Below are 25,807 nucleotides of genomic sequence, written 5' to 3'. Positions count from 1 at the left end.
CCTCAGCGCTGTCCAGCTGGTGGCCACTGCCCAGTTGCTGCTCCTTCCATCCCTCTAGCTGCAACTGCAGGCAGTCTCCAGGCTTCTCTGGGTGCCTCTTCCTGCCTTTGCCCCAGGGGGCAGGGCAGTGTGGCAGCACAGGGAGCTGAGAGTGAGCCTGGGGTACACAATGCCGCTGCCAATACGCGGAGTTTTTTGTTTTTTTTGGGGGGGGGCATAGACTCAGTGCAGTGGTGGGATACCTGCACAAGTGTGGAGTATACCAATGGGGGGCAGCAGTCACAGGTGCAGGTGCATGGTGCAGCGGTGGTAGAAGCGGGGTTGCGGATGTGCAGTGCAGCAGTGGGGAAAGGTCACGGGCACACTGTACAGTAAGGAGGGAGGGGAATCCATGGTGCTTACACCTCCTGGCTGCTTGGAAGCTGGACTGCCCTGCTTTCCATTATTAGGAATGGTGATCATTTATTAACTGTGTTCTGGTTCAGTCGGTCGTTGCTTTTCCACAGTGTATGTGATTTTAATGATTTTTCTAAAAGCCTGTTGATAGTTATGCTTAGAAAGTTTTAAAGTATTTTATGCAGGTGATGTTGTTACTGTCATTTATGAAGTTAGGGTGGGAAAAACAAATTACTTTTATGTAACTGACATTTAACTGACCTTAAACCCTTATTTGGAGCAATAAGAAGAGTATGTGCGAGTGCTCCTTTCCTAAATTACTTGATCTGTAGAAAAACTGAGATTAGGAATTACAGTTTAACAAAATAAACCAGATGTGTTTCAGGACAATATCACTTCCATGTTTCTTTGATCCATTGTGATAATGTAATAATACTTTGTTAATTAATCTAAGATGAACTACAATAGCAAATCAAGCTCCTGTCCTTGACATGTGGCAGCTGCTACCAATATTTTCCTAAAGCACAGTTTTCTTTCTTTAGATTATGATGTGTGTGCAGAGGCTCCTTGTGAACAGCAGTGCACAGATAACTTTGGGCGAGTTTTGTGTACATGTTATCCTGGATACCGGTATGACCGTGAAAGACACAGGAACAGAGAAAAACCCTATTGCTTAGGTGCGTAGAAGGGGTATGTCAAATTTGTCTCCCAGTAAGGAAGTGTCCCGTTTCAGGGAGAATTTACAGTTTCTTTAGAAGCTGGTTTCTCAGAAGGTGAATGGTGCCAGACCCTTTCCTTTTTCTTCTTTTCTATGTTGAACAAGTTTTTTGCCTTGTTAATTCCTTCTCTGCTTCCTTCATCCCCCATAGACTGTAAGAAGGCTTCAAGCTATTTGGCAAGAGAACTGAGGCTCAATTCTCACATCAAAACTAAATGTGGGGAAACAATGTTTAACTATGAAAACAAACCTTGGAGGTTCAATACAGATAGTAAGCACTTAATTCAGGCATGAATCCTTTACATGGGTCCCTCATATAACTAACTTCAGCTAACTCAGTAGTATTACAGTGCATAGGCTAGTATTCATGCAAGCAAATGTTTGGTGAATAAACCCTTGCCTGTAAGCTCCATGAAGGAAAACTCATCAAGCAGTGTTCCTCTGTAAGGTGCTGTATGTGTTAATACACTACTCATGAAACTCAGGCCCAGCTCCCCAGAAGTTTTATGGTTGCTGAGAATAATAAGACCCTTAAGAGAAGTCATTTATTTCATTTGACCTCTGGACCTCTGTAATTTTTGGGTATTCTTGACATTTGCTTAACATCAGATATTGATGAGTGTGCCACAAGCAATGGGACTCTCTGCTCTCAGATCTGCATCAACACTGCAGGCAGCTACCGGTGTGAGTGCCATGAAGGCTATATCCGAGAGGATGACGGGAGAACCTGCACCAAAGGAGATAAAGGTATATGTTAGCATGTATTAAGTATCTTGAGTCAAAAATAGCCCAAAGAATGTGGCCCACCGTAGTGGTTGTGGAAGTTTAATTCAGCTAGTGTAAAACTCACGTTCACTGGTATAACAGAACTGATCTGGCCCATCGACTTGGGTTACAAAACAGGAATCAAACTGTCCAAAATCTGTATTATATTTCCATCACCCCCTATTAATGGTGCTCCTGGGGCAGGCACGCTGTGGAAAAGCCACATGGTTGGCCTTGGCCTCCTGTTGACTGCAAAGTATCCACTGGATTTCAGTACTCACTGTTTGTTCTGCAGGAAGGCAAAGCACCTTTAGCTGATTGAATGATTGGGAGAAAATCCCAGGAGGAGAACCTCTTGGTGATTTAGTCTCCCTTTGCCATGGGAGAGGAAAATCAGGTATAATCCCACACAGCGCAATCAGATGATAGGTGCACCTCATTCCATGGGCTTGACACAGTGCTGATAGAAGTGTTCATATATTGATGGCAAATCTTGGTTCCCAACAGCTTGACTGCTATGTTAGGGGGCTAAATAACCTGTGCTGAGCTTAAACCATGACTGCCTTTGAGTTAGTGGACCCTTGAGCCCAGGGGGCAATTTTGTGGCTTGTTTTGGATGTACTTTCCCCTTGCCTCTAGTATATTTGCTGCAGACATGTCATAGTAAATCAGTTGTCACATCTGCATGTGAGGAGGGAAGAAGAGGGAGATGTCCTAGAGAGAAAGAAAAGATGAATAACAAAGCTCACCCTTAAAATTTTCGTAACTACTTTTTCTGGGTCATTGACAAAAATAGAAAATATAAGTAATGTATTAAACAAGGATCCTGTTTTCCTCCTGGTTAAAGTACTGTAAATCCAGTGTAGATTCAAATAGTACTGTATCTGAAAACAGGACTTGTCCCACCTACTGGATTTCAAAAGAAAAATGGACCATATTTCATTAACATAACTGGATTTGGTTTACCCTGCTGAAGCTGAAATTAGCCTGTGGCCCAATGTTAGCACTTTGAAGTTTTCAGGCACACACTAAATAGTATCCTGGAGATTCAATTTACCTTTTAAAATAATCCAAATCAATACACTTAATTCTATGGAATTAGAGTTCATTAGATGGTACTTTTTAAAGTGAGGCCAGAATTTTTTCCAATAAAGGTAGTTTTTTTCCCAGTTTCACCATCATTAGTAAATATAAATATCAGAATGCATATGAAGATTTTTTAATTTTCTACCATCATCCAGCATCTTTAAAATTGTGAACATAGTTATAGCAAGTGAGTAACAGATGGGAAAAAGATTCTGACCTAAAAAAAACCCAACTCTTTTGCTGAATGGCAGGTTACAGTTACTTCACCTTATTAATGACTGGAAACAGATATTACACATCGGCTTTTCCCAATCCCAGCTGGAAGAGAGGCAAAAAACATTGTGTAATTTTTGTTTTCCTCTTTGAAAACATGTAGCTGGAGCCACTCTAGCAATTTGTTTTTGTTCCCTTTAGCTTTCAAAGGCTTTAATTGCTTTATTTATAAAGACGTCTTTAAGAAAACCTAGGCACTGCAACTAATTCCTTTTCAGATATTTTTATAATTAACATTTTTGGAGGGAGTTATGTCCCATGGCACTCAGGATTATTGTCTGCACAAAGCACGCTAGGCATTTGTAAATAAGCTTTGCATATCTGTAAAACAATAATTTGTAAACTAAATTTACATGGCAACCTCAGTTATCTGTTGGTGAGGAATCCATCTTCCAAAGTATTCAAAAATTTTATTGGTGATGGGTTAAGAAGCAGCAGAAGGGCTGAATAATGCTCTTTTGCACCAGTGTAAATCTAGAATAACTTCATGGACTTCATCTGAATGCTCTGGATCTGTGTAGGTGGAAGCACTAATTTTTTATTAGTGCTATTGAGCTTGCAAATTCCAGCCAGTAAGCAGAAAAATGGGATTTCAGCAGCTGATTCTCCTCTGTAAAACATGCTACAGTTATGTGCCACCTTGTGGTAACTTGCAGTTCCTGAAGCATTTTAAATCATAAAACTCAATACAGATCTAAGCTGTAATAACTGTATGTGAAACCAGAGGCAGGCTCCCTTCAGCTTGGTTGCTGGAATTCTTAAGGCAGAATTTCTGATAATATTTGGTATTAGAGATTGCAAATAAAATAGACAGAAATTTAGCAGATCCCTCTAACTGTAACCCAGTGATTTTCAACAGTGGTGCTACAGCACCTCTGGTTGCCATGAGATACTTTTAAGGGTGCCATGCCACTGCCAGGTGGAACTGTCTCACCCTGCCTCTGTTTCCTGGAAATATTGTGTAGGACTGGACCAGGGAGTGGCTGTGGAAGGATGGGGCACCCCACTGCAGCCTAGTCTGACTGGAGGCCAGACAAGATGTGGTGTCACCTTTATCCTGCTGGATTCATCTAGGTTAAAGCAGCAGTGCACTAGACTCCAGTGCTGATTGCCCCGGCTGCAAAACAGGACCTTGACCTTCTCATAACATGCTGGGCAAGCTGTGCCCTCAAGTGCCAGCTGGGCTGCTGGGCAGGCAAGACCCAGGTGACATTTTGCTCTGGGAAGCTTGGCTTCCCTTTGAGCAAGGAGCACCAGCCCAAGCCCTGACATGACATGGCCGCTGGTTCCTCACTTGCCCAGCTCCATGGCTCTGCAATGCCAAAGCTGCCTCTGTCTTGGCCCTGCCATCTCCCCATCTCTTGAGAATCCTGTGGGACCCCCAAGGTCAAATCCATGAAACCCAGGGCAGGTCACATGTGGGGTACCACTAAATTTAGAAAAGTTACAGAAAGGGCCTTGAGTCTGAAATAGTTGAGAAACACTGCTCCAAACTTGTCATAGTTTTCATGGAGAATTAACCCTGGTGTTCACTGAGATGTTCCAGAAGAACTGTCTGTCCCAGCTGCCTGTGGAGGGTTTGGGATTGAGAGTATGGTCGGGGGGTAGAAAGGTAAGAAAGGTTTATTGACTTAACAAAAACACAGCTACGCATAATAACAAGACAAACGATGACAGACAAGAATAATTCACATCGGCAGCCCCCTCTGATGCCTGATGTACAACAAGTTTATCTTTCCACAAAGCTCAGCAAAGTCAGGCGTCCCTGATCAGTGCTGTCCGAGGGGTACCGGGAAGGACCCTGGTATTCAGTCCTTGGGCTCCTCGAGATCCACAACCCACTGATCCAGGTCATCAGCTAACTAATCCTTTTCACAGAGCCGTATCTTCCTTCTGAATGATTTCTGGATGTTTTAGCCCATTTATAATTTCTGAGCTGTGGTGATAAGTTACAGCCATTCAGATTCTTTTTACTTCAACTGTCCTTAGGCTGACCAGTAGCAGTACAAGCCTTGCATTCCTTTGATAAGGTTAATTTTAACTACGCCACAGGGCCTTACTACTTCAAGGCTTTGCTAAATTTACTGGGCCTTACTTTATACAAGGCCTTACTACATCTTAAACTTTAATTAGGCTCTTAGCAACAACATATAGGTTAATATCTGAACAAATACAGAAAAACACTTGGTCTAATCTTCATAGAGCTTTCAGCAAGCACCTTTATCACACAGACATAATTTTCAGCTGTCACATTGTCAACTGCCCCTTTTGGTCCCTAACCTGCTACAAGGAGGTTGGGCTGACCACGTAGTGGGTTTGAACACCAGGCAACAGAACTGACCCATCCTTGTTGCTTCAGCAATTGTTTTGCATGTTACAGAGACAGGACACTTACATATTCCAAGAAGACAAACTAAACCTCTGCACTTCGAGCCCAGATAATACAACACAGATGATAAGCTAAATAATCTCAGTGAAAAGAATGCATGCTGAACAGCTCCCTGTGGAGATCTCCTCCTGGTAGTACCTCCCTGCCTTCCAGCATAAGCAGGACACTGTCTTCAACCATATGCTAAGCAAACAAACTGCCTCTCCAAGCAGTTTTCTTATCAATAGCAGCTGCGAGACTCACCAGTGAGTAGGTAAAAGGGCCTGAAGAAGACAACAGAACATTATGCAAACTAGAGTTAGCTGTCTATGTACCAGAGGGCCACATAAAATGTATTTAAGCCATGGCATTCAGGATTGCCCTCTCTGTACAGGGTATTTAAAGGGACAAGTAGTTTTAGGCCTAAAATTCAGGCCTCGTAAAATAAAAACCAAGCTTTTTAAGGATCTTGCTCAAGTGTTTGCTTATTATAGAGTTGCCAGGATTTATTTGATATCTGTTCAAATGATGACTAGAACCTGGTTACCCCCATGACCATCATCAGCTCATGCTAAGACAATTCCAGCTTTATTCATAAGTAGCTGTCTTTTGGGTTTGATATGTGACCAGGCTGTGCAAAAGGAATGTAGTAATGGATGACTTTTTTCCTGGTCAGATCATTACCTCCTTCTGGCATGAGTCAGGAGAATCTTGCCTTGCTCTTAAGAAATATCAGATCCCCACCAGTGTTTTTATGGGTCCAGAGACTAATCAGTCCAGCTGGATTTACAGAACTCCCTGCAGTATAATACAGCCAAACCCATGATTCTCAACCAGGGCACCCTAGCACCTTAGGGTGCCCTGAGATCTTTTCAAGGGTGCTGCAGGGTGCCACACAATGTTAGTATGATTAGGTGTGCAAATATGAGTCACAAGATAAACCCTGAGATTTCAAATAGGAATTCATAGTGTTAAAAAACATTCTGACCTGTTTGGGACTTTCTGAATTCTTTGCAACAGAAGAATTCCTGTTATTTTTCTGTAGTCAAAAAAACAAGTGAAAACTAAGAGCTGGCATTTTCTGAGGTATGCCTAAAATCTAATGGGGGTGCCTTGAACTGAGAACTACTCGCTTATCTATTAGATGACTACAGTGTTGACCCCATTATTATATCCAACTTATGTCTATGGATATCATTATACTAGCCTGTTTTCCACATCCTTTTTGGGGATAGATTGGATTAGATACCAGAACAAGGGGCCAAATTCAGTTGTTTCTTACACTCCATGTAATTGCACTCATTCCCAGGAGATCACACAAAGCTTAAAGCCATCAGGAAATCTGGCAGTTTGTACATTGCTTTCAGCAACATTTCTCAACAATCTGTTTCTCTCTTGAGTGAACTCATTTGGATAAAATATAAACTGAAAGGCACGTCGGTCTAATACTTGTATCAAACCCACATTTTAGCTTGCTTTTTATTTAAGCAATTATATGTGCCTCTGTAATTCTGGCTTTCACCTAGAGTTAGATGCACCAAAATACTCATGTTTTTAAAAGAATTTTGATGAATTGAAGCAGGTTCAGAAATGAATCCCTGAAACAATTTCAGGGTTGGAGAAAATGCCTCACAGTGAGAGATGTAAGATGTTCAATCTGTTAATTTTTCTAAAAGAAGACCAAAGGATGATTGATTGTGGTTCACGAATTCCTTCCCAGGAAGAAAAATGCCAGGTACTGACAAAGTCATAACAAGAACCCTGAATAGAATTTAATGCCAGATAAACTCCAACTAGAAATAAGATGCATATTGTTCTACTATGCGTATTTCCCATGCTTCTGGGCTTTGCTGGTGATGCCTGTCCCCCTGATTTCTGTTACGTGTCAGGGTGTTTTTAAGCCTTTCTCAGAGGCATTGGGTGTTAGCTGCAGCCAAAGCTGGGGATTTTGACTGGAATGTGCCAATGCTCCTGCTGGGACATAAAGCCAGAGGTTCTGGCTAGAGGGTCTTGCCACTCTGCGAGGGCCAGACCATTTGCCATATTTAGGGTCAGGAAAGAATGTTACCCCATGATCCAGTTGGTACGGACTGTGCAGGGTTTTGCCTTACCCTATAGTGAGAGACATGGCCCTCTACCTGGCATCTTTTGAGTATACAGGTTTCCCTCACTTTATGCTGTACATGTGTTCCTGGAAAATGGTGCATAACTTGAATTTGCATAAAGGGAACCCACTTTACAATGTAACAAATAGGGATACGTTCCAAGACCCCGACTGTACTGACCCCAGACCCATTTCTACCACGTTTACAAGACAATTTTGGTACTCACCAACAGCAGACAGTACACACAAGCACCCAGGACACTATCATAATGGGGATGGCAACTACAGAAACACATGTCACAGACAATGAGTGAGGAGCACAGGTCCACACAGGGGACTATATTTTGGTGCACATCACTCCCACAGTGCACCACACAAAGCAGCTGACTGCAGGCTTTCACCACACCAGTCGCATAAGAGTGAATTTATCTCTCATATAATGAATTTTTGGTATAAAAAGGGTCATCACATAAGAGCGAATTCACACATACAGAAACCGCATGAAGCGAGGGAAAACTGTATATTAATCAAATGTATAGAAACAGGGCGTTGGCTGCTGTGGTTCCCCTGCTTAACCTGTGGTAGATTAGGGTGTTATGTCTTGTGCTGTGTCAGGGCTGACAGTAGTTTTACAAAGAGTTTAGATTATGGATTTGTTTAGGATGGGTTGGATAGGAGTGATCCTACATCAGGCATGGGATTGCACTAGATGACCTCTGCAGGTCCTTTCCAGCCCTATTTCTCTATGATTCTGTGACTTTGAACAAGGAGGGTGATGAACCATGAGAACAAACTGCTAAAGGAAGAAGTGAACCCTTCCTCTCTCGATGTTTTCAAGTTAAGACGGGATGCCTTTCTTTCTAGAAGATGCACTGTAGCCAAACACAAGTTACTGAGATCAGTGCAAGGTCAGCTGGGTTAAATGCTATGGCCAGTGTTATCCAAGGACTTGTAGTAGAAGAAGATTTAGTGGTCCTTTCTGGCCTTAACTCTCTGAATCCATGAAAGCACCATGTTGGATGCCATTCTTCTGGCACTAGTTTTTGGATGACATTTAAAAAGCACTGGAAAGCGCACAAAGAAATCTAGTATTTCAAGCCTGATTTTTAAACTAAAAAGGACTGACTGAGTTTGAAGGTAGTATAGGTGAGTTGTTCCAGTATTCACAACAATCAGCTAAAAGATTCCCCTTGACAACACTTGCTGTATCAGGCTCTTAGTAAGCAGCTGAATGCTCATCTGTTTTCTTAATTAATCACTAATTCTGATGTTCTTAATGCTCCTGATGAGTTAACTTTGCCTTTCTTTATACCATCTTTCTTCTCTGTGTTTAACCTCTGTTAAACACAGAGAGGCCATGAAGTAAAGGACATATGTATGATCTACATACTAGGATAAGAGGCAGAATTACTATCTGAAATAGCTTTCTGGATATGGATGAAAGTAGTACATAGACATTGATTAGCTGTGAATCTGTTTGAACGTCCTGGCATATTACAGAAGGATATATAAGAATGAATACATAAGGAAACTATATGAAATTCACTGCACTAAATCCAGTAAATATATAAATGTCAAGCACCAAGAAATGTCTGTAATATTAACACACAGACTGTTTTACATAATGCTATATATTTTTCAAAAGCCATATTAATTTATGAAAATTACCCAAATAAAGATACTAAAGTGTATATCCAAATGGACAAATATTCCACCATGGCTAAGTGCATGGTGGGTGGTCCATTTAGAGGATAACAGCCTGCTGTTATGCCAAGGAATGGAGCTCCTCCTTTAACTCAAGTAGCAGTAATCTGTGCCATGGTGCTGAAGAGCTGGTGTGTGAACCTTTTTAATGAGCCTTGTGGTCGATCATTCTTCAAACCTAAATGTTGGCTTGACTTGTTTAAGCTATCCAGGTTCTTCATGAACTGTATGTTTTTCGACAGCAAAAAGAAGAAAGGTTGTTTCCTACAGTTTGCCAGTACATTTCTCCGTGGGTTTGGGAAACTTCATTTCCTTTTACTAGGACATCTGTTAAAACAATGTTTGTTTGTGGAACAAAAGTGACTATCTCCATTTGAGACCATAAAGAAAATGAGGTTCTGATGCTTGTTAGTTCCAGCATTATGGCACCGATTCCTCAGCAATGTCATTTCCATATCCCTGCCAGTCCTCTACCTTCAGTGTGATACCTTACCATGAATCTCATTTTTCAACCCTTTTTCCTCTTGCAGTCTCCTAGCATGGTAAAATAATCAGTGATGATAAAGGCCAATGTTGTGCAAACTGAAGGAGAGAGTCGCTTTGCCTGGGATTTTCTTGTAATTTACAGCATATGAAAATTGGCCATTGAGGAGATTATAAATCAGTTGGGAGCTCTAAAGCTGCTATACTGTAAATGGACAGATAAAAGCATGGGCGTGAACATTTTCAGGTATAAGAAAGTAGAGAGTCATTAGGGACTGCTAACTGGAAACAGCTGGTTTTAAAATGTGTGTAGGATTGTCTCAGTAAAATTGTCTCAGCTCTCCGTGGTGATTCACAGTTGAAAAGTTGGTAATGGCATGATCCCCTCTGCCTTTCACATTATGGGAAAATATAAAAACCTCAAAGGCTGTTCTATGGCTTTTTGCTTTTGCAGTTGCTTATTCAATTACTTTGTGGGATTCTTTCCTTTTGGATTTTCTGCCTTTCTTATGTTTGTCCTGGAAATTGTTTTCTTTCAGCTGGGCTCTCTGAGAAGGCCGACAATGCAGTGAAACCAGGAGCTTGCTGTGCCTCATGCAAAGAGTTTCACCAAATAAAGCAGACGGTTTTACAATTGAAGCAAAAGGTATGAATCATAGGTCACCTCTTTTCCAGAACGATGTTTTTAAAAAGACCATTTGAGACTAGAAACATATTTTGTGCTTCTTAAAGTATCTAACTTTAAACATACAAATGTTGTGTTGTTGTTGCCACGCGAAGCTTGTGTTTGAGCATTGTGTAGCAGGTGTTTAAACCATGTGTGAATGGCAGTTCTCTTGCCTTCATCTGAGCAGAATGCGAACGTGTCAGATCCTGTGGGAAATGTAAGATATGGCCAAGGGTCAGTCAGGATTTGAGCCTAGGTTTCCTGTCAGTCTTACCCTTGTATTTAATTAATTCTAAAATGTTTTTGACAAGGTCCTTCACCAAAGGCTCTTGAAGGAGTGAAGCTGTCATGGGATCAGAGGACAAGTCCTTTCATGGAATGAAAATTGGTTAAAAAATAAAAACAAAGGGTAGAACTAAATGTTCATTTTTCACAGTGGAAGAAGGTCAACAGTGAGGTTCCCTAAGGATGTGTGCTGGGAACTGTATTGTTCAGCATTCATCAGTGATCTGAAACAGGATGTGAATAGTGACGTGACAAATTTTTCAGATAACACAACATGAATTCTGATAGTCAAATCCAAAGAAGTGTCATAAAAAGGTAACAGAAAGATCTATCATAATTGAGTGAGTGGGCAACAAAAAGGCAAATGAATTTCAACACGGGGATGTACAAAGTAATGTGTATGTGGCAAGAAGATAAACCTAACTATGTGTGATGGGCTCAGAGTTATTACTGGGTTCAAAAAGGATTAGACAAGTTGATGAAGAATAAATCCACTGGGACTATTATACATAACATTTTTGGCTGTGACCTATTGGTGGTGACTAGGAAGGAACAACAAGGCATGGGTCCCTCTACCTTGTTTCTTACACTCTTCCTCTAAAGCAACTGCTTGTTGCCACTGTTGAAGACAAGATACCGAGCTAGATGGACCTTTGGTCTGGCCAGCTCTTCAATTCATGGATACTCAATATTTAGGGCTTGATCCATCATGAAATAAGGTTAGCCTGTGTAAACATTGCATGAGGTAAAGGATGTAGAAAAGGGTGAATCTGCATAAATGAGAATGCTGATGCATGACCTTCAGGGTACACTTGCCTAGTTGAAAGTATAATGTTTAAGAGTGACTACATCAGTGGAAGACTTGTTTATTTTGAATCAAAAACACGTGCCTCCAAATCCATATTTTCAGTGTATACTTATAGGTAAGGGAGCTAGTACAAAGGTGGATAAAAGCCAACTATTAAAAGCCTGGTGTTTTAAGAATATTTGCACTCATGCATAGCTGCTTCTGCCATTGGAATGCATCAACCTTGAGAATCAGACAAGGATGTGCCAGTTGGGGTTAAAGAGAAAGTTGAAAGAATTTCAGTAGAAAATTAAACTGATTTGAAATTACAGTGGGTTTTTTTCAGTATTATTCTAAACCAAGGGTGTTCAATCTCTGGCCTACAGCCCAACGGAGCCACTACATCTGGCCTGCAGGGCTCTCCACAGGTTGGGAAAATTGGCAGTGCGGGGCAGTGGCCATTAATACAGCCACCCTCCTCCCTATCAAATTCCCAAACCCCAAGCCTTGCACAGCAGGTTGGAGCTGGGCCACTCCTCTCCCTTCCCCCAGGCCCCATGGAGCCTGGTTGGGGACAGACTGTTCCCTTTGTGCAGCAAGATGGGGCCCACTGCACCCGCCCCAGGTGCTGGATTGGGGCCAGCAGCCAGATCTGGCCCACAGATGAACTGGGCACTGCTCATCCAGCCTGCTGGGCAGAAAAAGTTGAGCATTACTGTTCTACACAATAAGGCAAAATCATTAAATTTTGGGTTTTCATTTAATTTGGTTTTGAAATTTTTAAAATAGAAGAATTGTGGTATGTAATATTTAACATTATATATATAAAGTATATGTTATTTTGGCATTATGAAAACAAAATCATTCACCATTATTGAAATGGATTGCTACAAAGTTTTAGAAAAACAAAAAGTGGGGGAATTTCCATTGTGTGGAAAATATTAAAATTTCAGCTGCTCATTCTGATTTGAAATAAAACAGTTTTTGAAATGTCAGCATTTCCATATACAGAAATTCTGTTTTCCAGGTAACTTCAGGTAGAAGCAATATTGATTTATTGGGAGTACCAGCAGATAGCAATACTGGCTATAGATAAACAAGTTAAAAATGAGAAGTCTGTTCATGGTGTGCCACTACATACCGTTAATTACAGGAAATAAGGTGCTCTGAATGTGTGTGAAGGCCCAGTTGTATCCTCCCCAGTGAGATATGCAGGATTAAATTCTTCACTAAGAATCCTGCTGTCAAATCCTGGTAGGAATCGAAAATGCTGTGGAGCTTTTGAACTACAGCCACAAAAGGACTGTTGCTTAAGGTACCTATATCCAAAATGTACATCTGAAAAACCTGCTGAGCTGGAACCTAACTTTGGCAGCAGCTATTTCCCTGGGCTTCTAGGCTTCTGCCAGATAGTTCCTAAAAAGTGTCTGCAGCTGGTATGTATGGAGCCACCTGTTGACAACCATGAGGAGTTCAGTGCCTATTTCATGTCTGAGCCCCACTGACCACCAAAAACCAGGAGCTTTCCCCACTTGCCTCACTTTAACACCCTGATCCAGGAAGCATTCTTGGACCACACCTCCCAGATCACACACATACTAAACAGAGCCCGAGGAGAAAGTAGTGCCCCAGTGGCCAAAACACTCATCCAGGATGGGAAAGAGCCACATTCAAATATATCTTTCACCAGAGTGTCTTAAACACGAGGGTATAGGGTAGTCTGGAGTAGGTTTCTATTGAGTTTTTTGCTTTACAAAGAATGATTACATATTTGGTGGCCTAGGGAATGAGTGTGTACAAGTGATCCTCCTCAAAAAATCCTGTAAACTGGTGGGTAGAGTACTCTTCTGCAAGGGAGGAGACCTGGGTTCACATTCCTTCCAGATGAGAGGGAAATTGAACTGCAGTCTCATCCCAAGGGAACATCTTAACCAGTAGGCTATTGAGTAAAAGGACAAGGAACAATGACATCTCCTTCCATTGTCATCTTGAGAGAAAAGATTGGCCTAGAGAAAATAAAAGCTTAGCAAACAGGAATAAAGGTAGTAGAAGCAACAGCTTTAATGCTTAGAAAATTGCTAACATTGTCTATACCTAACTGAGCAGAGGTATCAAACATACAGCTCTCAGGCTTTATGTGGCCTGTTTGCCTCCTGAGATCCCAGAGGGATTGGGAATTTCATGGTGGGGCCTGCTGCAAAAACCCAGGGCATAGAGGCCTACTGGGGACTTGTCAGCAAAAGGGAGTTAGCTACAGCTGCATTAACCCCCGTGACCACTGGTGCCACTCAGCCTGCTGCCACTGCATCTGAATCCAGCCTGCAAGGAGCCCTGTGGCCTGGTTCCAGTTAGAAGGGCAGGGTGAGTTTGATACCCCTGCTATAGAGGGTTGTACCACAGATGGTAGATCCAGGAAGCAGGTCTGCTGGGGATTGAGATGAAAATGCCACTGTGGATAAGTCTTCCAGTGGGTCTTAATGCCTCTTTGATCTAATAGCGCAACAGAATGGCCGTACTGATCCTGAACTTTGTACCATACAGGAAAGCCCCAGTGAAACTGGGAGGAGTGGTAAATTGAAAAACTAGACTGGCATATCCTGTATATGAAAATGTAACAAAACCATTAAGCAAGCCAGTGCATGGGATCAGTGCAGTGCAGTGGCTCATGTACAACTGCTCCTCCTGGCATTTCATTATTAGAAATCACCATAACAGATCATTCTAGTCAAGCAATGTCCAATAAGCTAAACTACCATTCCCCTAGGAACTCCTGAAATTTGAAGGAGGCAGCATGAGAATGAATATTTGCTCTTATTTCTAGGACCACTCTTCCCATACAACTTATCCACACAAATCTTTACACACATGTAAAATAGTTCTTTTTGAGAAAAGGTTGAATTTTGACATACGGATGGAGAAAGCAAAGGTCATTTTTGGACAATGATCCCAGTCAAGCTAAAAGGTAGAAAAAAAAAATAGGTCAGTGAGTGCAGTTAATCCCAAAAGGATTACAGTCAGCATCGAAAACACATGGTTTGGCACCAGTTTGTGTGACAGATGCTTTCTAGCCAGCAAATATCAAAGAGCACTGAGCTAGACCATTTGTGGATACCTTTAAGGGTGTTATGTATAAATTCTTACATTGGCCCCTGGATTGCAGGAGGGACCCAGAGGGAACAGCAGGTCAGTAGGCTAAGAAGGCTTTCTGAATAAACAAGCTTTATCGTTCTTTAAATTTAACTTCTTGGTCTTTTAAGAATAACACAGACCAGAACTGGGTTATTTGTAATGAATAGTACATGTCTTGGACCCAGCTGACTCAGTGGGGAGGCATGTGTGGATGCTGCTTCTGCAACTATGTGATTTTTTTTTTTTTACTTGCTAAGTTATGTGTTAAGCAGACTTGTTGGCAGCACGTGCTATTTTCTGACTTACACAGCAGAAAAGAAGAAACTTTTAGTGCTTGTTCATGTTGATCCTTTGGAATTAAACATAACTATTTATTTCTGCATGGCCATTTTCAAGCTGAAGATTAAAGTGAGATTTGGAGAAGCACTTAAGTTGCTTTAAACAATATTTAGATGGATGCCAGGGTTTCTGTCCAAAAATCAATCCAGGAAAACCCTTCCATGAAGACACCTACATTCAATTAAAGCCTCAATGTAGCTTCCTACATATGCACAGAGCCATCCCAACCTGAACAGCCAGGTGCTTTATTCCCAACTAAGCTCTAAAGCAGGGGTGGCCAAAATGGTGAATCCGGCTGACAGGTGGACTCCATTTCCCAGCTGCCCCTGCCTACATCGCTGTGGCCAGTTTCCAGGGTGCGCGGCTAGGTGGGAACTCTTCTGGGGCTGGGCCTGGGATCTTGCAGTAATGCCAGTGTGGCCCAGAGCCAGGGCAGAACCGTGATCCACATGCCCCTGCCTGAGGTCAAAGCTCTGCTCCGACTCCAGACCACATGTTCACTGCTGCAAGATCCAGCCCCGGAGCAGCTCCCCACCCAGCCACATGCCCTGCCAGCACTGCTGGGGTCAGTCTCCACGGAAACCCTGGCCCGCTGCTGTCACGGCCCTGCTGCTCCTGGGGTCTTTATGGAAACCAGCCGCAGTGACATGGGCAGGGGCTGCTGGGAAATGGAGTCTGCTGTGGGCCAGATCCAGCCTATGGGCTGGACATTGCCTGCCCCTGCTCTAGAGATATCTTGATAAGAGACAAGGAAAGTCCTGAACTCCACCTGTGTTCCCAGAGGGACCTAATCTGTCATCCCACACAGAGCATGCCTCAACAGCATTGAGTTCACTGCAAAACACAGCAGTTTCAGTCAAAGTCAAAGCCAGTGATAGCACAAGAGGTAGTGCATAAAATCTTTTTTTGCATAAAAGCATGGTGGTTGGGGCAATGTGAGAGTAGGAGACACAAGTTCTTGGCTGAGGGGCTTCTCAGCTGAGAGGATTCACCTGATAGTTCTTGCAAACTTAGAGACTGTCCCAGTCATTTAAGTTTAGAATGGGCTGAGAGGGCCATGCTTTTCCCTTCCTATTGAAGTTGAGCCACTTAGCAGCCAGAAGTACACGTTTTTTGGTCAGGAGAAGAAGCTAGAAGTAACCTGTCTCCATAATGTGATGCTCAGGGCACCCAGCTGGGAGTCGGATGGGGAGGCCTAGGTTCTGGTCCTGGCCTGCTCAGTGCCTGTGCTCGGAGTCACCATTTGGAGGTGAACAACTCTCCACACATACTGGGCACGTCTACAAGAGAAGCTTTGAGTGCAGTAGACTAGTTCTACTGTGCATTAGCATGGTGGGCAAAACCTGTCCTAATGTGTTAATGCACAGTAGATTTAGTCTACCGCACATTAACGTCATAAAAAGATAATTTGTCTGCACTAATGCACAGTAGTGCTGATTACAGCACATTAATTTAGTACCTGTCACTACAGGTACTGAACTTGATGTCATAATTACGGTGCATTAATGAATGTGTAGATGTGCCCACTGTGTAAGGTGTTTAGGCAGCTCACCCTGTATTTTTGAATCACTATCCTGAAGCCAGGTGTCGTGACACCTAAGTTGGAGGTGCCTAAAGTACCTCTTTGAACCTTGATCATGGTTACTGTAATTTAAGTATCATGTGGCATTTATGTCTAATGGGTGGGGCATCTTAAAAGAACCCATAATAGTTGCCAGATTACAAAATTAAATAAAATCTATAGAGAGGAAGTCAATTCACTGGTCACTCAGGTGCAATGACCCCTGGGGTGAAATACTCATTCTTTTTCATCGCCGCAATAAAGGCTACATAGCTCCTTAGTCCAGGTGAGATCTGAGGTGGACAGCATTTTGAATGTCCAGTAGTCACCTATAACAGTCTGGCCTAAAGTGCCAGGGACAAGGAGATGGATACAAGTGGTCCATAGACCTTAGCTTGATGGCTGAGGCCAATGATGATATCCTTGGCATCTGTTAAACAGCTCTTGAAACTGTTCTGGAGCATTGATTCGATACAGGGATAGAGTTTCATCAAGTAAATTGCCATTGTCATGTCTGGTACTAGTTAGGTGTTCCCTGAACATTCCCACTCATGTGCAAGCACATCCCTGCTCAGACTATAAGAGAGATCACAGCTCAAGTCAGCCCACTGATCCATATGTGTTATGCATCCTCTCTGTGCCCAGTCCACAGGTGACATGGGTCTTTTACAGCCTCTAGCTACACTGTTCAAGCTGTAACAACTTGTCTGCTTGTCTTTTGGCTTGGTCCTCAGAGGGTGGCACTGATGCTCTCAGCCATCACAACAGCAGGCCATGAATGAATTGATCATAGAAGAGCAGCTGTGTTGATTAAGAAAACAAAAGATAGAACTACAGTGTGTCCAATCCAGATCAAAGATGGTGTCAGAGTGGGTTTCTTAGGAACCGTACCAGTCATCTGAACATCAGAGCCATTCAAGTATCTGTACAACCTAAGTATCTGGGGCAACTATGAAATCCCTGCCTATGAAATGTGACCACTCAGACCACCAATCTCGCTAGCCAGAGCTGGAATCAGGGCATGTCTTCAGTGGAGAATTAACTCAGGATTGAGCAGCCACACTGCAAAGGCAGAAACTAGTGCATCTAGTTGACTGCATCCATAGCCTTGATTGTTGCACTGTCCCATCTCCCTCTGTCTGTTTCTAGTACCAGTCACTGTCCCAGACTTAAAACCATTAATGCTTGTCAAATCCTTGGATCCTCTTCATGAAGATCTTTAGATGAAAACAGTTGCATGCTAGAGCTATATAAGTAACTGACTTTTTAGTTACCTGGCAAGCCCAATTTTTTTTTTAAAGAAAAAAAATCATTTCTGGTTAACCCAAAACTGAAATATTTTGTAATTTTTGGCAAAGCAAAAAGATGTTTTGATTCAGTGTCTCAGTGAGTGAACTCAATATTTTGTCTATTTTATGTCAGCCAAATGCAACCTGAATTGCCCCAAAAGTGCATTTTCAGTGAACTTTTTCTCAGCCCACATGTATATGACAAGTGTGAAGTATTATCATGCCCTTGCATTGTGGGCCTTTGGTTTACACCATTGGCAAAAGAGTGTATCTCAGCAACTGATAGAACTACGCAATTTCTGGAAAGCAGAGATTCAGTGAATTCCAAAGGGCTGATGAAAATATTGCCAAATAATGAGAGTCATGCTTTATATTCCAGTGCAAATATGATGGACTCTGACACTGACATAGTAAGCGGGTTGAATTAATTCGGGAGGTCAACAGAGTTACAGCAGGGGTGAAATTACCCTAAGCATCTTTGAAACATTACTTACATTCTGTTTGGCAGAGCAAAATTTCCAGCTTTCCTTGTGGTCACTCACTTCAAATCAGTTTCTCTGCCAACTGCAGATCAGTTTCCTGGCTTGAGATCCTGTTGGCCTGACACTAGGGAGCTAAAGGATTTTCAGAACATCTTTAAATACAGTACATTGTCAAATGTTATTTAGGCAAATGAGCCTGATGCTTAAGGCATTTCTGCATTTCACATACAGAGTTCACCTCTCTTTAAAGTCCAGCTTTGCTTTGCTTTGTTTAGTTTGTTTCCTATAGAGTGTCTCCAGAACTCACTTCAGAGTTAAGTCCTACAATCACAGAGTTAACAAACAATGGGCAGAGAGGGAGAGGAAGAGACACAGGGTAGGTTGTATGGCTGTGCGAAGTTTCAGGTTCTGATTCGATTTGGAGGAGATTCAGCCCAACTCAGTGGCCGAATCTCTGAATATGAATTGAATCAGGAGACCAATTAAAAGGTCTGAATCAATTCAGAAAAGATTCAGAGAGCTTTGGTGATTCGGGCAGTCCCTGCTCACCACTGCAGGGAGTTGGACCTCGACTCCGTGCTGGTAAGTAGGGGGCGTCTCCCAGCCCCTCCCCATGGTTGCCCTGCCCACCCCAGCTTCTGGCCCTTTAAAAACAAACCAAAAAACCCCCAGGCTCACCGGCTGCTGCAGTGGCCTTGGGACTTCAGGGGGGCTCATGGCAGAGCCCCCCATTCAGTGTGGGGCAGTAGGGGGTAGCAGGGATCCCCCCCTGCCTTACAGCTGCTGATGAATGGGGCTTTTTTTTTTTAAAGGCTGGGAGCTGGGATGGGTGGGGCAGCCATGGGGGCGGGGAGGCTGGGAGAGCAGGGGGGGGTCTGGAGGCTCATGGAAGAGCCCCCCCATGCAGCATGAGGCAGTGGGGGGAAGCGAGGATCACCCCCCAACCTGGCAGCAGCTGGTGAGTGGGAGCTTTTTTTTAAAGAGCCAGGGGCTGGGAGAGTGGGCCAGGCAGCCATTGAGAGTGAGCTGGGAATGGGGCCGATTCAGAGATTTGGCTGATTCGGCTGCAGCCAAATCTCCGAATCAGGTTCGACCGAATCGATGCAGGACAGTGATTTCAATCACCGAATTGAATCACTGTCCCCCGAATCAGCCAAATCCAAATCCAAAGCGAATAATAGCCTCTTCAAACAGGCTTAGTAGGCTGGGGAGAAGGAGAATGTTTCCTGATGAGATTGGAGACTTAATAAGTAATCTGGGCCTGGGTCATTCCCTAGGAGTTCCTTTATCTTGCTTCCAGGACCTCCCACACCTATGCAAGCATGGTAGGGGAGATCACTATTCTGTAAAACCTTCCCCTCCTCAGTGGGGACAGCGATTATTAGTCTCTGGGACAACACCCCCTCTAGGGCCACTTGTCACAAACTAATACAGTTCTGAGTTTTCTTGACCTGCTTTGGGCCTCCTCCATGCCTGCTACCATGTGTTTGTAAGAGGACCCATATAATGGGTGGTCTTCTTGGACCCACGTTGCTTGAGAGAAGGTTGGACCCTAGATGGGCAAGATTCATGTAAGATTTGTAAAGTGTCTTGTAAAAGTTTGGATTTGGTTAGCTATGGTAGTATCACTGGTAGTTTAAGCACGATGGCCCATAAACATCCATACGCCCATCTGTGGAACTCAATCCATAGTGTGACTCCATCAAAGTCAAAGTTACACCAGGGCTGATGTTAGTCAATTAATTAAGGTGACTGAGAGCAGGATTTGGGTTAATGCATTTTTTTTTAATTATTGTCTCACCCACAGTATTTACTCTGAAAGCCGTTTGTCAAAACAGGCAGCTGGGAAGATTTTCCTTTAATTATCTATTGCCACTTGTCCTAATGCTGTTACAGAAATGGAGAGTGATATCCAGCCCAAGTTCCAGTAGGCAAGCTGTATCTGCCAAAGACAGAGGGCTCAAAATGACCCCTAAGTGACAGAAGAAAATGCAGAGTAAAGCAAACTTAAATAATTGTTGTTTAGAATTTGCACTAGCTCCCAGAGGTGCCCCATGGAAGTGAGGTTCCATCATTCCAGATACAGCCTCAAAGAATTTGCAATCTAAGGCAGCAAGCAGCATTCAGAAGGCTAGAAAAGGAGACTCTCGGGTATAAACACCCATATTTGCTGACTGGAGGCAATTTTGCATCTACACAGTCTTTAAAATCCTTTTCAATCAAACGCTAGTTTCAAAATTAGATTAATGTGACTTAGATATGGGTAGCCTCTACCAAGCTGAAGATAGGGCACAAAAAGATTTTTGCTTTGACCTCTGCAGCCTTCATCAATCAAAGGAATAAGTGTCTTGCATGTGACTAATTAGCACAGGCTTAGATGAGATCAGTCACTAAAGGATCAAGCAGGGAAAATAAAAGGCAGAATGAGTACAATTGGTGCATTGTCATCATATGAGATAATTTTCATGCAATTGATGTAGAGGGTTTTACCAGCTAGCCAAACTAGACACAGCATGGATAGAGAAGGCTGTGTTGTTGCAGAAGGAATGCTGAGGAGCACTGCACCTGAAGTACGACGCCCGATGGAATATGGAGTACTTGAGGCCCTGTGACATTATGCCCCTTTATGAATCCATGCTGCATCCAAACCTTGAATACTGTGCCCAATTCTGGTCCCCACACCTCACAAAAGATTATAGAAGAACTAGAGAAGGTATAGAGAAGGGCAACAAGGATGGAAGGGCTCCTGTATAAGTTGAAACTAAAGAGACTAGGCCTGTTCAGTTTACAAAAAGGGATGCTTGAGGGGGGACATGATACAGGTTTACAAAATGCTAAATGGTGAAGAGAAACTACATATGGATTTATTGTTTACTATCTCAGTTTATTACTATTACTTTTATTATTACTATGTCTATTATTTTATTATTTCTATTATATACCATCTTTCATAATACAAGAAGTAGGGGCCATAACATGAAGCAACTAGGTAGCAAGTTTAAAGCTAACAAAAGGAAGTTCTCCACACAGCATACAACTAAAGTTAAAGAAAAATGTTGGCAACTTCACTGGAAAACAACTACTGCAAAAATATGCAGGCTCATTGCCATATAATGTTGTGCAAGCTGACAGCTGAGACGGATTCAAAACTGGTTTGGACAGATTTTTGGAGGAAAGGGGCATCAGTATGAGGAACTGAGCATGGGAGTGAGTGGGCACAGCCTCTGTCAGAACTTCGTAGACCTTAAATGCTGGAGGCTGCAAGTGAGAGAGGAAGAATGGGGAAAAAAACCCTTTATGATCCCCAGTTCACTCTTCCTTCCAGCCTCCACTCTCTGCCACTGTGTGACGCATGATACTGGGCAAGATGGTCCTATGATCTGACCCAGCAAATGGTAGTTCTTATGTTTTTACGTACATACTGGGCGCATCTATATGAGATGCTAACTGTGCAGTAGCCTAATAAGACTGCGCAGTAGCGTGTCAGGCAAAAACATGCTAATACGCTACTGCGCTGTTAGCTTCTGTAAAAACCCATGCACCAGTACTGCACAGTAGCGTGAGGTAACCAAGTACTAGACTTAATGCACAGTGACTATGAATGTGTAGATGTGCTAACTGTGATATACTGCCCTGTCCTTTACTTTTGGAGACCTGACCAGTGGTGCAGCTCCTGCACAAAGCAAGCTTTTGTGAATTCACTTTTTCCATTGTGAACTCCTCAGTATTTACATCTATTCTTTTTTTCCTGTCTAGGAAGCACATAGCACATTGTGGGTGAAGGCACAGATGCACAATAAAAATAATATGCAATTTGAACCACTTTCCAGTGTTAGTTGGACTCTAGGAAGACTGAGTAAGATCAGATGTTAAGGAGAGATCCAGAGAGGCACTCTAGGTGTCTCTAATGGTACTTAGGTGCCAAAATCCAAAAGAGTACTTTAGGAAACTCTTGCTCAGTAGGCATCTCTCCTTGGAAGTACCTAGATTTATTGGTGTCTCCATCTTGGATGGCAGAATTCCCTGGACACTTAAACTCAGGCTCTGATACATGCACACAGTAGGTGGGTATCTAACTCCTGCCTAGATTCTCTTGCAATGTAAGTTGCCGAAGAGGCCCAATCTATTAGGTGCGCTCTGAGAAGGCCTCCCACATGTCAACAACATGGAGGTCACTACAAAGTCTGTTACTTCCTTTCTGAAACATGGTGGAGGTGTCCCTGCTGCTAGCTTTTGCTTAAAAGACTAGTGTTTAGAGCACTCACTCACTGTAAAATTGGGAAACCTTAGCCTTAGGCACTTATCAACCTGAGAGGAATCCAGCCCATGACTGAAACTTCCTGGGGAAGTATGTTAACTCCAGGGTATAGAGCAGTATGGGCTAGTATCCCTCCTATGCAAACTGGGGCTCTGTGCTGCAAAAATGCAGAAATCCTAAGGCCAGAAAAAGAGCAAGCAAGAGGAAGCCTGTTTATCTTCATGGATAGAGCACACAGCAGAGAGAGAGGAGCCCCTAATTTCAGTCTCTGTTCTCAGGACTGTTTATATATTTCAAATTGGATAGTCACTGGAATTAAATCAGAATTAATGGACAGGCCCAGAATGAGGGCCTTCCTCCTCATTGCTGAGTGTCCTATTCCCTAGACTACAAAGTCAGCCCCCCTTTGTTTGCTCTTCTTTGATGACTTTTGAATTCATAGTGGAAGAGTGACTGAGCTCCAGAGGTCTCCTAGACTCGTCTATATGCCAGTGGTTAGGGCAGTCTCCCAGGAGGTGAGAGTTTTAACTTTTTTCCCAATGGCATGCTGGCAGCAGCACCAGATAGCAGCAGGAGGGGGCTCACTACATTCCCTTCCTCCTCCCACCAATTCCCACCTGAGGACTTCATGGCATATTGTCCCTGAAGTCCACTCTCCCTCCCTAAAATTCTTCCCATAGGTTTGTGTAGGATAGGCCTGGCCCTTTGAAAAGGCTGTGGAAGCCTAATGAAAGGAAAAGGCTTAACACCAACAATGGTGGCTGTCAAAGTACATGGGACAAGGCGTGCCCTGGCTGCTCAGCCATTTTGCCTGGCCACCAAGAGGGCTCCAGCACCAGCAGCACTAGGGCAGCATGGTTACTGCTTCTAGTGCAACCTGCACTTTAGAACTGTTTGCAAGGTTGACACTTCATGTGACAGGAGTGGAGAAAGAAAGGGATCGATGGTGCTGAAGGAACTTGCTCATCTCAGCATTGGATGGTCCTGGCTTCAGGTCATATGTTATACTGAGCAACAGACTTTCCAGTCATTTGCATGTGACACCAGACAGCAGCAGAGACAGAAACATAGAGCCCTGGGGACCTCACAGCCTCACATATGCAGGTACAGAGAAGGAGGAAACCATCTACATTAATATGTATTTAAATGAATTAGTGATGTGCAGTAAGGGGGCATTTCAGGAGAGACTGTTCAGAAACGGGGGAAAAACACGTACATTGATGGATAATTTTAATAGCATAACAATTATTGACCATCAGTTCAGAGTCACTTGAGAGTACGGGGAAGACCTACAGGAAGCACACAATGGTTGTTGGTTGATAGGGAATAATTTCAGTGACAAGTCTCCAAAGATATTTCAGGTGTTTGGAGCTGTCAAGCTACACACTTTTCTTCTAAGTTTTATTGTAGTAACTCTCTCCTTCCCTACTGTTTGTTAAGATCACTTTTTGTGTGTGCTGTTTAAATTAAGCCTGGTTCCTCCAATGCATGGGTTCATAAACACAGCATACTCCTCATACAGAGCCCCAGCATCCTTGGTGCTCCCCACCTTAGTATCACTGTCTGGTCTTATGCAGTCCATTGCAGAGCCCATGTCTTTAGGTTTGTACAGTACCAGGCACAAAGGATACCCTGTCCTGACTGGGGCCTTCAGAAAGGATTTCCTTGAGACAAATGTTGATTATAGTAATCATAATGGAGTTTGCACGCGTCCCGAAATTTAGATTACCACACAGTTTGTTTACAGAAAAATTTAATGAGGAATTCATTGATTCTATGAAACTCTAATGCTTTTTTCCCCTTCAGGTTGCTTTGCTACCAAACAATGCTGGTGACCTTAGCAAACACATCACTGGTGAAAAGGTGCTTGCTTCCAATGCCTACATACCAGGCCCACCTGGCCAGCCAGGGCACCGAGGCCCTCCAGGTAAGACACAAGCTAGGAAAAACAAAGTATAATGAAATAGCAGCCTCAATAAAAAAAATCCTATCCCTTTCCATTGAATATGGTCCAATGTGCAATACTTATCTCTTCAAAATGGCTGTCTTACTGTTCTCAGCCTTTACCAACCCATGACATCCTAATCTTTCCCATTTTCTCTTCATCAAACATTTCCTTACCCATGAATGTTATATTTCCATCTCTCCCACATCTTGTCTTTTTTAGTTGCCAGCTCTCATTTTTCTAACTCAATCTGAAACATTCCTCATTTCTTTTTTTTAACTATATTTATTGTTGAATCCACCTCATCAAGTAACAAATTCCATTTCATTGCAGAAATGCCTGGTATTTCAGCCTATTGTCATTAAACAAGGAAAAATGCTTTCTGTTTTCAGAGATTTGTGCAAACTTATTTTTCTCCATGCTAAGACTCTGATTGAAACGTGCTGCTTATTATCTTAAAATCATTCTGTTAGGTCTGACTCCCTGTACTTCTATCATCTAGTCTCTCAATGACCTGAGCTGTCCAAGGTACTGTAGAGTTGTGTTTTTGTACTTGAAAAACATCTCTCCTAATCTCCTGGGCCGTTAGCAAGCAGACACAATGAGATTTTTCTATGAGAATATATCTTAATTTGTTATTTGTTCAATAAATGTCAATCTGAGTTATTTGGCTTACAGTTATTGGATGAGTTTGCCTCTTAGGGCGCATCCACACATGCAAGCACATGCGCTTGCAGCAACTCAAATAGAAGTGGTGCAAATTTGAGCCAGGGCTTTTTGCCTTAGTGCACATGCTCGGACATGTACTTTGTAGTGGAGCAAATTGTGCCACTTGGGGCAAAATAATCCTGTCTGGCTCCTCCCGGATCTGCAGCCAGGGGGGAGCTAGAGCCTGGGGCCAGCACCTGTGCTGTCCCCAGCAGTATAAAAGCTGCCCTGTCCTGCCCCATCAGTACAAAAAGCTGGCCTGACAAGTAGTTCAGGGCTACTCACTGTCAGGTGCTTTTGGGGCCCAGCCAATTGGTACCTGGGCACACTACCCCTTGTGCCAGCTGGACTGCTGAAGCAGCCCTGAGAGTTCCTTGCACCCTCTACACACTGCAGCAGTCTGGTAGTGGGGGCTGCTGCCTGGCTGTGACCTGCTGCGCACCCACCAGACCCAGATGAG

General features: G+C 43.0%; 1 protein-coding gene across 1 annotated transcript in view; it reads left to right on the top strand.

Annotated features, from left to right (window-relative positions):
• The window catches only part of CCBE1 (collagen and calcium binding EGF domains 1), a 59,674-nt gene that overhangs the window by 16,412 nt on the left and 17,455 nt on the right, over positions 1–25,807 (top strand). Inside the window, exons 3-6 of the mRNA XM_025198480.1 lie at positions 939–1,073; positions 1,724–1,861; positions 10,437–10,543; positions 24,501–24,621. Of these exons, the coding sequence (XP_025054265.1) occupies positions 939–1,073; positions 1,724–1,861; positions 10,437–10,543; positions 24,501–24,621 (501 nt within the window). The remainder of the gene's footprint in view (positions 1–938; positions 1,074–1,723; positions 1,862–10,436; positions 10,544–24,500; positions 24,622–25,807) is intronic.

Source organism: Alligator sinensis, unplaced genomic scaffold (genome assembly GCF_000455745.1).
Source record: "Alligator sinensis unplaced genomic scaffold, ASM45574v1 scaffold347_1, whole genome shotgun sequence".
NCBI classification, from domain to species: Eukaryota; Metazoa; Chordata; order Crocodylia; family Alligatoridae; genus Alligator; species Alligator sinensis.
Note: the sequence above shows the minus strand (reverse complement) of the source record. Positions and strands in the feature narration are given on the sequence as shown.